We start from the raw sequence: 15,448 nt of genomic DNA, 5'->3' as shown, positions 1-15,448 counted from the left end.
GGGGTAGTTCAGTGTTTATGGACTTTGTCCTCCGGGTGTCCCGGCGGGTTCGTCTCTGTCTAGACGGGTTGGCCACCGGTCAACAGAGTAGGATCCCGGTGCACCCTATTTTATATTCACTTATCACACTTTTATTATGTTATACGAAACCCTCCGGGTTCGGTTGGCGGTTCTTATCTACAGTTCCGCCCCCCTATTAATATATAACAGTTCCTATGATTATATATGATTATATATATGACAGATTACTATCTCGGAGTTCCTATATGAATTGTTTATGGATATACTTTTATTTCCCGGCCCGGGGCTTAACCTCGCCCCGGGAAATCAGACACTATGTGTCTTAATCCTTTGTTGCATCCTTTTTATGCTCCCGGCTCGACCGGAATGGATAGCTATACTCTAGTCTTAAGTTAGACTTATGTTTAGGCCCGGGTCCTCCGGACCCGCCCCTACTTAAGAGTATTACAGTTAAGTTCTAGTTTTAAGTTAGACTTATGTTAGTCCCGGGTCCTCCGGACCCGCCCCTACTTAAGAGAATTACAGTTTCTCATATACTATTCTTTTTATAGATGGTGCATTGTCAGACGACGGCCTGTGCGGCTGTTCTGCATCAGCCTTGTGGGCATACCGTATGTCGGTCTCACGCCCTCTGCGGGGTTCAGCTGGAGGACATCGTGGTCTGGCACCCTGATAACTGCATGGTCTGTTTTGACCTCATCACCACCCTTGGATCTGACTCGGTGAGTCCTGTTGGCTATGTTGCCTTCTTATTTATCTTACCTTTTTTGATATACATACACTATTTAGTAAGATTTCTATGGTCTTGAAGGACCACTGGGAGTCTGCCTTTTTATAATTCCCACTATTATTTCAGGCATCCCCGGAGCAAAAGTCTGCGGCCCGGGCCACACTGAAAGTGTGGGTTGGTGGTTTTGCCCGAAACGTCAAATCCAAGCAGCCTTACGTCCTATCCGAAGACTATTGTGCCATGGTCTATCCTAACGCCAAGTCTTCAGCCGCTGTGGCTAGGCATGTTGCAGCTCCCATCATTGCCCACATTGATGCCACCATAGCGGGGTTTATTGATCAAGATCAAGATCCGTCACATGCCCCCGGAGATCTGGAAGACAATGTTGCTTCCATGAACCTGGACGTCGAACCCATGTTATTGGATGATCCGGACGCAGGTAGGGTGGTAAGTGAGGCAGGTGTTACCGGCGCTGAGATTCCTATCCTCAGCCCCGCTCTTTCTTCTTCTTCTGATCGCTCTTCCTTTCATGGTTTTTCTGGGGACCGTGATTCGTCTCAACGATCACACCCGGTTCCCCCCAAGGATAAGTCTACATCTAGAACCTTACCTAAAGCTCGTAAGCCTCACAAGGCTTCCCATAGTTCTAAGCTGAATACAAACCCGTCATCTAAGGCTTCCGGCTCCTCCTCTAAGTCTCACGACCCGGGAGTACAATCCGCCACTCCTGCTCCTAGCCCGGGCCTTTCCGAATCAGCCATGCTTCGCATTGTGTTGGAGATGCAAGCTAAGTTGGTGTCGGAAATGCAGGCCAAGATGGACATGATGTTCTCTAACATCGGTCAGAGACTTGGGGCATTAGAGCAAGGTGCTCCGGAGCGAGTCCAAAGCTCTCTCATCCCGGATGCCTCTAAGCTCCCGCCGTTTACCAAGAATAATCCTTGGCGCATGGCTCTTCATTCTCTGTTCTCAGACGGAATGTTAACTTTGGAAGGTCTTGGCACTCGTCCTCTAGAGGACTTTGAATTCTTTCCTCCTGGTCTGGCATTTCCATTTCATGGTTATGCCAGGCTTACCGAGGAAGCTCTGGTTCGGCTAGATAAGGTCCCCAAAGAGACCGTCATCTTCCCAAAAGAACAAGCCCAATCTGTTTGGGCTAGGTTCCTGAATGACATTGGTTGCACCAACACCATGTTGACGCCGTATAAGAGTTCCTTCACAATGTTTTTAATGGATAAAAACACCGTGACTCCATGCGTCAATAAGGTAGCAGAGCTTGCTTTCCAATATGCTCTGGAGGAGAAGCCCTTGCCTCCCATCCGAGAGGTGGATCCGATCTCCCTCCTTCTTCCTTCTGGCATTGAGTGTTGGGACAATGTCCATACCACTTTTACCTCTGGCAAGCTATCAGCGGACTGTGCCTCAGTTTTGTTTAGTGAGCGGCTTCCCCGTCTCCCGGAATCCCTCATTAAACAGGAGTATGATTCCCGCCTACATGTTGGCCGAACTCTGAACTTGGCCACATCCACGGAGTCGATAGCCTTGACTTATGATACTGAGAGTATCTTTAAGTCTCTCAATAAGGCTACGTTGCAGTCATTGTATTATGATCTTTATGACTTCGCTATTGCTAAACGTAGTTGTCGCAAACACGTCCTGGCTGAGGCGACTATTAGGCACGAGCCTAATAAGCTTATCCGGTCCTCCTGCTGGGGTTCAAATCTCTTCCCTGAGGATCTTGTGGAGGAAGTCTTGGCAGAGGCCACTAGAGTCAATCAGAGCCTTAAAGCCCGTTGGGGTTTGACTCCTAAACGAAAATATGACCCCGCAAATTACCAAGCCCGGGGTAGGAAGAAGCTCCGCCCGTATACCTCCACCCAGTTCAGGCAACAGCAGAGTAGTTCGTCCAATTTCCGACTGCCTCTTCCTCCATCTCCCGTTGCTCCTGCGCAGCCTTCTACTTCTCAGGCTCCTTCGGACGACTATGTCACCGTTCTGCTCCCTAAGAGCCAGCTTTCCGGTGCCTCCACCACCTCTCCTGCCTTTAACCAGTCTTATGAGGCTCATAGCTCTTCCCAGAGTTATAACAGAGGTAGAGGCTACCACCGTGGTTCAAACCAGAACAGGGGTAGAGGAAAATTCTTTCGCAAGGGAAAGAACTTCCGAGGCGGACGTGGAGGCAACTCCTCAAGCCAATACTGAGGTGCAGCAGGTAGGGGGGAGGCTTTATGCCTTCCGCAACAAATGGAGGTTCAGTCCCTGGGCTTTCAGTATCATCTCCAAGGGACTGGGGTGGAGTTGGATTCAAGGGCCTCCTCCTCCGAATAAATTTCATCAACATTCCACTCCGGACCTAGTCGAATTCGTCCAGGATCTGTTACAAAAGAACGCCATACAAGAAACGAAACACCTGAAGTTTCAGGGTCGGCTGTTCAGTGTCCCGAAGAAGGATTCGGACAAGAGAAGAGTGATTCTAGACCTATCCCTTCTCAACTTGTCCATTCAATGCGACAAGTTTCGAATGCTTACCGTCTCGCAGGTGCGGACCTTACTTCCCCGTGGGGCCGTCACCACCTCTATCGATCTTACAGACGCTTATTATCACGTCCCGATAGCGAGACACTTCCGTCCGTATCTAGGCTTCCGCCTAGGGGACAAAAATTACTCCTTCAAGGTGATGCCTTTCGGGCTCAACATCGCCCCAAGGATCTTCACAAAGTTAGCAGAAGTCGCTGTTCAGGAACTCAGAAATCAGGGGATTCAAGTAGTAGCCTATCTGGACGACTGGCTCATTTGGTCAGACACCTCCCAAAATTGCCTAAAAGCCACTCACAGAGTCATCCAATATCTTCAATCTCTAGGGTTCCAGATCAACTTCAAGAAGTCCCGTCTTCTTCCGAAATCAAAGTTCCATTGGCTTGGCCTGCAATGGGACCTTATATCTCATACTCTGTGTCTTCCCAAACCCAAGAGGTTAGAGATTGCGAGGAACACCAAAACGCTTTCTCAAAGACAAAGTAAGTTCCAGACGACTCCAAGAGAGGATTCTGGGGTCCCTTCAATTTGCCTCAGTGACGGATCTACTTCTGAAGGCAAAATTGAAAGATATCAACCGTGTCTGGCGTTCGAGGGCGAACCGGAAGCTCCGGGACAGGAAAGTCCGCCTTCCTCCCATTCTACGGGAGAGACTTCTTCCTTGGACAAGAGCCAACAATCTGTCAAAGTCAGTTCCCCTTCGGTTTCCGCCTCCGAAGCTAATCATTCACACGGACGCATCCCTATCAGGTTGGGGCGGCTATTCTCAGCTCAGGAAAGTTCAAGGTCTTTGGTCTCCCTTATTCCGCCAATTTCACATCAATGTGCTGGAGGCCATGGCAGTTCTTCTAACCCTGAAACGTCTCGCTCTACCCAAGAGACAACACCTTCGTCTGGTCCTCGACAGCGAAGTGGTGGTCCGCTGCCTCAACAGAGGCGGGTCAAAATCAGGGCCCCTGAACCATGTTCTAGTAGCCATATTCTCCCTAGCAGCCTCGAACCGTTGGCATCTTTCAGCTGTCCACCTGGCGGGAGTCCGGAACGTAGTGGCAGACGCCTTGTCCCGGACCTCCCCTCTAGAATCGGAATGGTCACTCGATCTAAAGTTATTCCGGTGGATTCTCTCTCGGGTTCCCGGTCTCTTTGTGGATCTCTTCGCCACGGAGTCCAACCACAAATTGAGAGTATATGTGGCTCCCAATCTAGACCCTCGCCACAGACGCCATGTCACAGAATTGGGACATCTGGGAAAGGATTTATCTCTTTCCCCCGGTGAATCTTTTACTGAAAGTCCTAGACAAACTGAGATCCTTCAAGGGACAAGTAGCCTTGGTCGCACCCAATTGGCCCAAGAGCAACTGGTATCCTCTCCTGCGAGAGTTGAGACTATATCCTCACCCGATACCCAATCCGGTTCTGTCTCAGATAGTACAAACACGCGTTGTGTACGCTTTCTCAAACATTCAGATCGCCCTAACTTTATGGACTTCATGAAGTTTGCGGCCATGCATGGTGCCAATATCGATCCTCAAAACACCTTGTTTCTAGAATCAGATAAACGGGATTCCACCATCCGCCAATATGATTCTGCAGTTAAAAAGTTGGCAAAATTTTTGATGGACTCAGACGTGCACTGTATGAACTTGAACCTTACAGTCACTTTCTTTAGAACTTTATTAGAATCAGGTCTGGCAGCCAATACTATCACCACTATTAAATCTGCTTTGAAAAAGATCTTCCTGGTAGGTTTTAACATAGACTTAACCGACTCTTTGTTAGCTTCAATTCCGAAAGCTTGTGCCAGACTGAAACCGGTTACTCGTCCTACCCCGGTGACCTGGTTCCTTAATGATGTACTCAAATTGGCTTCTGATACCATTAACAGTTCTTGTGATTACATTCCCCTTCTCAGGAAAACACTTTTCCTGGTGAGCTTGGCTTCCGGGGCAAGAATTTCTGAACTGGCAGCCTTGTCGAGAGACCCGGGTCATATTGAGTTCCTTCCTTCGGGAGAGGTCCTTCTTTCGCCTAACAAATTCTTTTTGGCTAAGAACGAAGACCCTCAGAACAGATGGTCCTCCTGGAAAATTGTTCCCCTCACGCAAGATCCGTCTCTGTGCCCTGTTGCTACTCTTAGGTCTTATTTATCCCGGACCTCCTCTAACTCCTCGGGGCCTCTATTCGTTAGAGAACAAGGTGGTACCATTACCATTAAAGGGATCAGGCAACAAATTTTGTATTTTATTAAACAAGCTAGCCCTGACTCTTTTCCTCTTGCACATGATATCAGAGCGGTTGCTACTTCGGTGAACTTTTTTCACCACATGAATTTTACGGACCTTTCCAGGTATACAGGGTGGAAATCACCGTCAGTGTTCAAGAAACACTACCTTAAACATTTGGAAGCCCTAAAATTTTCTACAGTAGCTGCAGGGAGCGTAGTTACTCCCAGGTAACTCACATGTTAATTCCTTGTCACTTTATCTTTCCCCCTTACCTGCCTCATTTATACCCTATTTGTATTCGTTGGTTTCGCACCTGAATACTATTATTATATTTGTAAATCTTTAACTCCTGAGTATCTGTATATATTATCACTCACGGCATTATTATACCTTACCTTATTTGTCAGTGGTTCTACCAAGTGGATTTATGTTCCTTTTAAGACACCCTTATAATTGTTTTTTGGCACTCATCTCTGATTAAAGCATCTTGTATTTTCCTTACGCTTATGTTTTTCCTTTATTTTGCAAGTTTGGTGACATTTCTCTTGTATAGATTCACTGGGCGGCACAGGTTCGAGCCCAGAAAAGGGATTTTGACGTAGGAAAAATCTATTTCTGAGCGAGGGACCTGTGCCGCCCAGTGAACCCTCCCAGCTCCTCTCCCTTGGAGTCCCCAAACTTTGGGTGCTAAGGAGTTGGGTTCTGAGCGGATGCAGAGTTGGTGGTGCCGAGTGAGGTTGAACGGCTCTCCTCTATTGGGGTCTTTTGTCGTGGATGAATCTAAATAGTGCGGGACCTCTGGATTATACGCCCAATTTTATACCGACACCAATAGGTGAGCGAGCTAGTTAACCTAGCACTCCTTTACATTTTTTCTCTGGTATATTTAGCAGTAAATTACCTAAGAATAAGTGCTAAATGGAGCTTATTCACTGGGCGGCACATGTCCCTCGCCCAGAAATAGATTTTTCCTACGTCAAAATCCCTTTTTAGGTCATAGATGACCACCATTGAATTTTGGAGATGATCTGGTTCCAGATTTTAGATTTGAATTTGGTCTCTTAGATCTGGATTTGCATTTTTAGCCATTTTAAAGATAATTTCATAACTACTTGATGGATTTTGACGAAATGTTCACCACTGATAGATCGTAGATCATGGACGACTCCATTAAATTTTGGAGATGATCCAGATCCGGCTTCTAGTTTCCAACAGTAGGATGTGGTCCAGGTGGCGCTAGCATCGGGCGTCAGTAGAGTAGTTCAGGTAAAGTAGATAGGGCCTCTGTTACGGCCCTTCCCTTTGATGAAGGAATTATCTAAATGGAAGACAGCCTGTGAATAGTGGTTTTCACACGCACCTGCTTTATAAACGACGCCCACTGGGTGTTCGCGCGAGGGTAGTAACCTCTGCATTCCATACTTTAACTTTCTCTGGTATATTTGGAAATATTTATATCAGAAAAGTGTAAGGAAGGACCCTTTTCACCGGGCGTCACAGGTATCTCCCCAGAAATAGATTTTTCAATATTAAACTTACCCGGTGATCATATAGCTGTCAGCTCTGCTGCCCGACAGAAAAAACCTACGGATGGAATACGCCAGCGATCGCCATACAGGTGGGGGTGTACATCAACAGCGCCATCTGTCGAGCAGGTACTCAAGTACTCGATGTCAACACAGAACCAATTTTCTCTCTGTCGTGCCACCGGCAAGACCTACTAAATACGCTCTTGTTTTCTGGATTGATTTTCACGTTATTTGGTGAAGTATTCATTTCTGGTTATTAGCTATCGCTGTGCAGAAGTTATCTTCAATACTTCCTTGCATTCTTTTATTGGATTTTGGATTATTTGTTGACGACTTGGATAGATTTTGAATTCCCCCCTTTGACTAATTCAAGATGTCTGACCCTTCTCAAGTCCCCAAGTACAGGAAGTGTAGTGCTAGGGACTGTTCAAGGCGTCTTCCGAAGGCCTCTATCGATCCGCACACCATTTGTTCCAATTGTAGGGGTAAAGCCTGTCAATTGGAAGATCGATGTGAGGAATGCGTTGGGCTTTCGGAATTCGATTTTCAAGAATTCCTTAAATATGCACGTAGGCTAGAGAAGGATAGGATCAGGAGGAGTTCGTCTCGCTCAATTGATTTTTCCTCTCCCCATGCCCCACAACCTATTCCTTCCCCTGTAGTGGTTGCACCCGACCCCCCTGCTAGCTCTCATCAACCTTCAATGGCAGATATGATGCGTGCCATCCAGGCTCTAGGTGAGAGAGTCGAGTCATTGGCGAATGACCGCAATCAACTCATGGCTGACGTCAGGGAGTTGAAAGGTAAAAGTGCAGTGGGAAGTGAAGTGAGTGTCAGTGCAGTGAAAAGTGTCAGTGTTACGCATGAGGGTGCGTCTGTTCGTGCCTGTCGTCCTCCCAGTCCGGGACCTCTTGCAAGCTCCCAAGGCCAGGGGAGAAGCAATGTCGTACGACCAAAGGGTTCGACAGGCTTTAATCAGCGGACAGACTTTCCCTCCGTGGTTTCGGACGTATCTTTCCTAGATCGTCCCACCCACAAGAAGACGAGTGAGCCCATTCATTCCTCGTCTGCGGAAGAGGTTTCTCGACAGAAACGATGGACCAAGGTCTCACGGCCTCTTAAACGTAAGGTCCCTTCCGAGCAAGTCCAACGGCCCAGGTGTAGCCACTGGGTCAGTTCGGACTCGCTGCAGTCCTCCGACGACTGCACACCTCCTAAGAGAGGCAAAGTGGTACCGCAACATGCAGTAACTCCGTCTGTTGCCGCACCCGCTGTTGTAGATCCTAAGTCACAACAGACAGTAACTCCGGCTGTTGCCGCACCCGCTTTTGTAGACCCTAAGTGGTCTTTGCTGCAGTCTATGCAGACTCAGTTAGCTGCTGTTATGCAGGAGTTTCGTGCGGAGAAGGTTGACGCTGCACCCGTTAGCCTACAACCTACCACGGTTGTGCGCCCAGCAGACGATGAGGCTGCCTGCTCCCACACTCCAGCTGTGAGAGCTCCTCCACCCATGCGCAGTCGACCCTGCCAGACGCATGCTGACGTTCACAGACGCACGGAACCCTCCGTTGCCGTTCGTGAGCTACCACAACAACAGGAGGGTGGAGTTAAGCTGCCGTGTTTTGACGCGGTGCGTCAGCCTCCGCAACCCACGGTGGTCTCCGCTATCCTTCCACAGTCGGGAGTAGACACTTTGCGCACCCACTCAGCTATGGTTGTTGCCAGTTCTCAGACTGACCAACAGTGGCATGACGTTGGGTCCAGTGCAGCCACGCATGCACCCGTGCTGCCGGACTCAGCCGTCCAGCTTTTACCTACTCCGTTGCCTCTTCCTCCTCAACATTCAGACGATGGAATCTCTGATGATGACGAAGCTGCACATCTTGACGACCAACACTCGGACATCGACGAACCCAAGACCACGCCTCCCTCCTTAGACTTTAGGAAAGTGCTGGCGCTGTTCAAGGATTTATATCCGGATCAGTTTGTGTCTGCAGCACCACGCTCGCCTCCCTCTGAGTTCGCTTTAGGCATGCAGTCAGCAGCACCTGCCTTTACGAAGCTCGTACTCGCTCGCTCGTCCAAGAGAGCTTTAAGGGTACTGGGAGAGTGGTTGCAGTCCAAAAAGCAACTTGGGAAGACATCCTTCATGTTTCGCCCGGCCAAGCTTGCTTCCAGATCTAGCGTCTGGTATGCCACGGGAGAAGTTCTCGGCTTGGGAGTTCCTGCCTCTGCCCAGGGCGACTTCTCAAGTCTGGTAGACTCTCCCCGCAGGCTGGCTATGAGACGCTCCAAGATTTGCTGGACTCCTTCGGATATGGACCATCTTATGAAGGGAGTTTTCCGTGCATTCGAAGTCTTTAACTTCTTGGACTGGTGTTTGGGAGCGTTGAGCAGGAAGACCTCCCCTTCTGATAAGGAAACTTCCATGCTCATTATGTCCTGCATGGACAAAGCCATTCGGGATGGTTCTAGTGAGCTTGCGGCTTCTTTCGTGTACGGGGTCCTCAAGAAGCGGGATCACCTTTGCTCCTTCTTGTCAGCTGGAGTCACCCCATGTCAAAAGTCGGAGCTTATGTTTGCTCCCCTCTCGAAGTGTCTCTTCCCTGAAGAGTTGATCAAGGAGATTGCCGCCTCCTTGATCCAGAAAGACACTCATGACCTGGTGGCGTCATCCGCACGCAAAGCCACCCCTTTGCCCTCCGTGCCTAGACCCAGGATGGACACTCCAGCGTCAAGGTTCATTCCGCCCTTTCGTGGCAGAGCCTCCAGCAGAGGAGGTGCTCGTGCCGGAAGTCAATGTGGGAGCAAGAAGAAGGGTTCCAAGTCCTCTAGAGGCAGAGTCTGACTGCCACCTTCTTCAGACAGCAGTGGGAGCCAGGCTCAAGAACTACTGGCAGTCCTGGGAGAACAGGGGCGCAGACGCACAGTCTGTGAAGTTACTCAGGGAGGGGTACAGGATTCCATTCTTGCGCAACCCCCCTCTAGCAACAACTCCCATCGACCTCTCTCCCAAGTACAGAGAGGAGGACAAGAGGCAAGCTTTACAGCAAGAGGTGTCTCTCTTACTACAAAAGGGAGCGGTAGTCATAGTCCGGGACCATCAATCCCCGGGCTTCTACAATCGCCTCTTCTTAGTGCCGAAGAAGACAGGAGGGTGGAGACCGGTGCTAGACGTCAGTGCTCTGAATGTCTTTGTCACAAAGCAGACGTTCACCATGGAGACGACAAAGTCGGTTCTAGCATCGGTCAGGAAGGAAGACTGGATGGTCTCGTTAGACCTAAAGGACGCTTACTTTCACGTCCCCATCCACCCAGATTCCCAACCTTTTCTAAGGTTCGTTTTCGGGAAGGTTGTATACCAGTTCCAAGCCCTGTGCTTTGGCCTAAGCACGGCACCTCTAGTTTTTACCAAACTGATGAGGAATATTGCCAAATTCCTGCATTTAGCAAACATCAGAGCCTCCCTCTATTTGGACGACTGGCTTTTAAGAGCTTCGTCAAGTCGTCGCTGTCTGGAGAATCTACAGTGGACTCTAGATCTGACCAAGGAATTGGGTTTCCTGGTCAATTTGGAAAAGTCCCAACTCGTCCCATCCCAAACTATAGTATACCTAGGAATGGAGATTCAGAGTCAAGCTTTTCGGGCTTTTCCGTCGGCCCCCAGAATCAGTCAAGCCCAAGAATTCATCCAGTCCATGCTGAAGAAGGACCGATGTTCAGTCAGACAGTGGATGAGTCTGATAGGGACGCTTTCATCACTGGACCAGTTCATCGCGTTAGGGAGACTCCACCTCCGACCCCTTCAGTTTCACCTAGCTGCTCACTGGAGAAAGGACAAGACGCTAGAAGCGGTCTCGGTTCCTATTTCCGAGAAGATGAAGTCTTCACTGACTTGGTGGAAGAACAACATTCTCCTCAAGGAGGGTCTGCCACTGGCTGTTCAGACCCCCGACCTCCTTCTCTTCTCGGACGCATCGGACACGGGCTGGGGTGCGACATTGGACGGTCGGGAATGCTCGGGCACGTGGAATGCGGATCAAAGAACGCTGCACATCAACTGCAAGGAGCTACTGGCAGTTCATCTGGCCTTGAGAAGCTTCAAGTCCCTCCTTCTAGGCAAGGTGGTGGAGGTGAACTCCGACAACACCACAGCCTTGGCGTACATCTCCAAGCAAGGAGGGACTCATTCGATTACGTTGTACGAGATCGCAAGGGACCTCCTCACCTGGTCAAGAGATCGAAACATATCCCTAGTAACGAGGTTCATTCAAGGCAACATGAATGTCATGGCAGACCGCCTCAGCCGGAAGGGTCAAATCATCCCAACAGAGTGGACCCTTCACAAGAATGTTTGCAACAAACTATGGGCCTTATGGGGTCAGCCTACCATAGATCTGTTCGCAACCTCGATGACCAAGAGCCTCCCAATTTATTGCTCAACGATTCCGGACCCAGCAGCAGTTCACATAGATGCCTTTCTTCTGGATTGGTCCCATCTAGACCTTTATGCGTTCCCCCCGTTCAAGATTGTCAACAGAGTACTGCAGAAGTTCGCCTCTCACGAAGGGACAAGGTTGACGTTGGTTGCTCCCCTCTGGCCCGCGAGAGAATGGTTCACCGAGGTACTGCAATGGCTAGTAGACGTTCCCAGAACACTTCCTCTAAGAGTGGACCTTCTGCGTCAGCCGCATGTAAAGAAGGTACACCCAAGCCTCCACGCTCTTCGTCTGACTGCCTTCAGACTATCGAAAGACTCTCGAGAGCTAGAGGCTTTTCGAAGGAGGCAGCCAGAGCGATTGCTAGAGCAAGGAGGACATCCACTCTCAAAGTCTATCAGTCGAAGTGGGAAGTCTTCCGAAGCTGGTGCAAGTCGGTATCAGTATCCTCAACCAGTACCTCTGTAACTCAGATAGCTGACTTCCTTTTATACCTAAGAAAGGAAAGATCCCTTTCAGCTCCCACGATCAAAGGTTACAGAAGCATGTTGGCAACAGTCTTCCGTCACAGAGGCTTAGATCTTTCCAACAACAAAGATCTACAGGACCTCCTTAAGTCTTTTGAGACCTCGAAGGAGCGTCGGTTGGCCACACCAGGTTGGAACTTAGACGTGGTACTAAGGTTCCTTATGTCAGCAAGGTTCGAACCACTTCAATTAGCCTCTTTTAAAGATCTCACTTTGAAGACTCTTTTCCTCGTCTGCTTAGCAACAGCTAAAAGAGTCAGTGAGATACACGCCTTCAGCAGGAACATTGGATTTACATCTGAAACGGCTACATGTTCCTTACAGCTTGGTTTTTTAGCCAAAAACGAACTTCCTTCTCGTCCTTGGCCCAAATCGTTCGAGATTCCAAGCCTTTCTAATTTGGTTGGAAATGAACAAGAAAGAGTACTATGCCCTGTAAGAGCTCTTAAGTACTATTTGAAACGTACTAAACCATTACGTGGTCAGTCAGAAGCTTTATGGTGCGCCATTAAGAAACCTTCTTTACCTATGTCGAAGAATGCAGTTTCTTATTATATCAGACTTTTGATTCGAGAAGCTCATTCCCATCTGAATGAGGAGGACCATGCTTTGCTGAAGGTAAGGACACATGAAGTTAGAGCTGTCGCGACTTCAGTGGCCTTCAAACAAAACAGATCTCTGCAGAGTGTAATGGACGCAACCTATTGGAGAAGCAAGTCAGTGTTCGCATCATTTTACCTTAAAGATGTCCAGTCTCTTTACGAGAACTGCTACACCCTGGGACCATTCGTAGCAGCGAGTGCAGTAGTGGGTGAGGGCTCAACCACTACATTCCCATAATCCCATAACCTTTTTAATCTTTCTCTTGAAATGTTTTTTATTGTTGTTTTTTGGGTTGTCCGGAAGGCTAAGAAGCCTTTCGCATCCTGGTTGATTTGGCGGGTGGTCAAATTCTTTCTTGAGAAGCGCCTAGATTAGAGGTTTTGATGAGGTCCTTTAGTATGGGTTGCAACCCTTCATACTTCAGCTCCTAGGAGTCGCTCAGCATCCTGTGAGGATCGCGAGGCTCAGTAAGGAAGACGTACTTAAAAAGGCAGAGTAATTGTTCAAGTCGACTTCCTTACCAGGTACTTATTAATTTTATGTTTGTTATTTTGAATAACTGCTAAAATGAAATACGAAATACTTAGCTCTTAATGTTAACATATATGCTGGTCTCTACCCACCCCCCTGGGTGTGAATCAGCTATATGATCACCGGGTAAGTTTAATATTGAAAAATGTTATTTTCATTAGTTAAATAAATTTTTGAATATACTTACCCGGTGATCATAAATTAAAGGACCCACCCTTCCTCCCCAATAGAGACCTAGTGGACCGAGGAGAAAATTGGTTCTGTGTTGACATCGAGTACTTGAGTACCTGCTCGACAGATGGCGCTGTTGATGTACACCCCCACCTGTATAGCGATCGCTGGCGTATTCCGTCCGTAGGTTTTTTCTGTCGGGCAGCAGAGCTGACAGCTATATGATCACCGGGTAAGTATATTCAAAAATTTATTTTACTAATGAAAATAAAATTTTTTCTTTGTCAAAATCCCTTTATTTGTGTGTATCTGTGAACAGGATTACGTCAAAACTACTTGACGGATGAAAATTCTGCCACAGATAGATCGTAGATCATGGACGACTCCATTAAATTTTGGAGATGATCCAGATTCTAGATCCAGATTTGCTTTTTTTCGCCATTTTAAAGATAACGTCAAAACTATTCAACGGATTTTGAAAAAATATCACCACTGGTAGATCATAGGTCATGGATGACCCCATTAAATTTTGGAGATGAACCAGATCCGCACTGTAGGTTATTTATTCATTTATTTGTCGTGAGACTGTGGACAGGATTGCATCAAAACTACTCGATGGATTTTGACGAAATTTCCACCACAGAAATATCTTTGTTTATGGACGACCCCATAGAATTTTGGAGATGATCTGGATTCTAGATCCAATCTGGATTTGCATTTTTTTCTATTTTAAAGATAACATCAAAACTATCGACAGATTTTGACAAAATTTTCACCACAGATAGATCTTAGGTCATTGACGACCCATTAAATTTTGGAGATGTTCTGGATCCGGATCTGGATTCTAGATCCAGATTTGCATTTTTTACCATTTTAAGATAACGTAATAACAAATTGCAGATTTTGATAGATTTTTCACCGGAGATATATCTTAGGCCGTGGACGACTCCATTAACCTTTTGTAGAGGTCAGAAATTTCTGATTATTATTATTATTATTATTATTATTATTATTATTATTATGCCCCCTGTGGCCACGGGGTTCAAGAAAACAATTAGAATAGCGCCAGTGTATCCCTGCGTGTTGTGAGAGAAGACTAAAAGGGACAGGACGAGGGGGCTTGGAAACCCCTCTCCTGTATTATAATCCTGTGAGACATCAAAGAGGTGGAGCTGGGGGTAGAGTGACTGCTCCCCGCACTCTAGTTTTGGGGTGTTTGAATGTGCATGGATGTAGTATGATAGAGAGTAAAAGATGTGAGATTGAAAGTATGTTTAGGAATAGAAGGATGGATATATTGGCTTTGTGTGAGACAAAGATGAAAGGGAAAGGTGAAGTGATGTTTGGTGAAATGTCTATTAGAGTGTCTGGGATTGAAAGGGGAAGAGCAAGAAATATTACCGTAGGGAAAAAAAGGGATTTTGACGTAGGAAAAATCTATTTTTCTGCTCGAGCCAAGTCATCCTGATGTAAGTTCCTCTAGGCAGCTTTCTACTCAGGATATTTCTGCGAGTGATATACCTGAGAATTTTACCTGTAGAGGTATTACGGGAAAAAACATCCTTGTGTGAAGCAAGCCTTAGACCACCAATCTTTAGTTTATTTGTTTTATAGATTTTGTGATGAATTTTGGATTTGTAATTCATCTTACCATATTATGCTTTTGTGGCTCTAGAATTATACACACAGGATTTTTTGTATATTTTAGCTTATGAAACTAACCATTTATAGCTACAGAGGTGTAGTCTATGTGAACTCTTATGTTCTGCTATTTGTCACCTTCCACTTCTGTCAACATAGGCAAAAATGTATACAGTAGATATTTTCAATAGAATAATATTGATAGCAGCACTTACCACTCTGTAAGTCCGGGTTGACAGGGGCAAAGGTGGCACCACAGTACACGACTGAGAGCAACAGCAATTGATAGTCTATGTGGTTTGGACTCAAGAACATCACAACATCCCCTTGTTGAACCCCAGAGGATTGTAAACCTCCTGCAACTCTGGGAACGTTCTCTTTCAGGTACGAATAGGTTCTGTAATCACCGCTTTCGGCATCTATCTTTAGTGGAGAAATTTTAAGGTTTTATTAAATCACCATAGGTAAAATGACCTGGCTGGCCTCTGCTTTTGTC

At 47.2% G+C, this 15,448-nt stretch overlaps 1 protein-coding gene across 4 annotated transcripts in view; it reads right to left on the bottom strand.

Moving 5' to 3' along the window:
* Positions 1 to 15,448, bottom strand: part of LOC137625875 (uncharacterized) — a 67,960-nt gene that overhangs the window by 35,601 nt on the left and 16,911 nt on the right. For all 4 annotated transcript variants that reach the window (XM_068356810.1, XM_068356809.1, XM_068356807.1 and 1 more), the window contains exon 3: positions 15,168 to 15,375. In XM_068356810.1, the coding sequence (XP_068212911.1) occupies positions 15,168 to 15,375 (208 nt within the window). The remainder of the gene's footprint in view (positions 1 to 15,167; positions 15,376 to 15,448) is intronic.

Source organism: Palaemon carinicauda, chromosome 33, assembly GCF_036898095.1.
Source record: "Palaemon carinicauda isolate YSFRI2023 chromosome 33, ASM3689809v2, whole genome shotgun sequence".
In the NCBI taxonomy this organism is placed as follows: Eukaryota; Metazoa; Arthropoda; class Malacostraca; order Decapoda; family Palaemonidae; genus Palaemon; species Palaemon carinicauda.
Note: the sequence above shows the minus strand (reverse complement) of the source record. Positions and strands in the feature narration are given on the sequence as shown.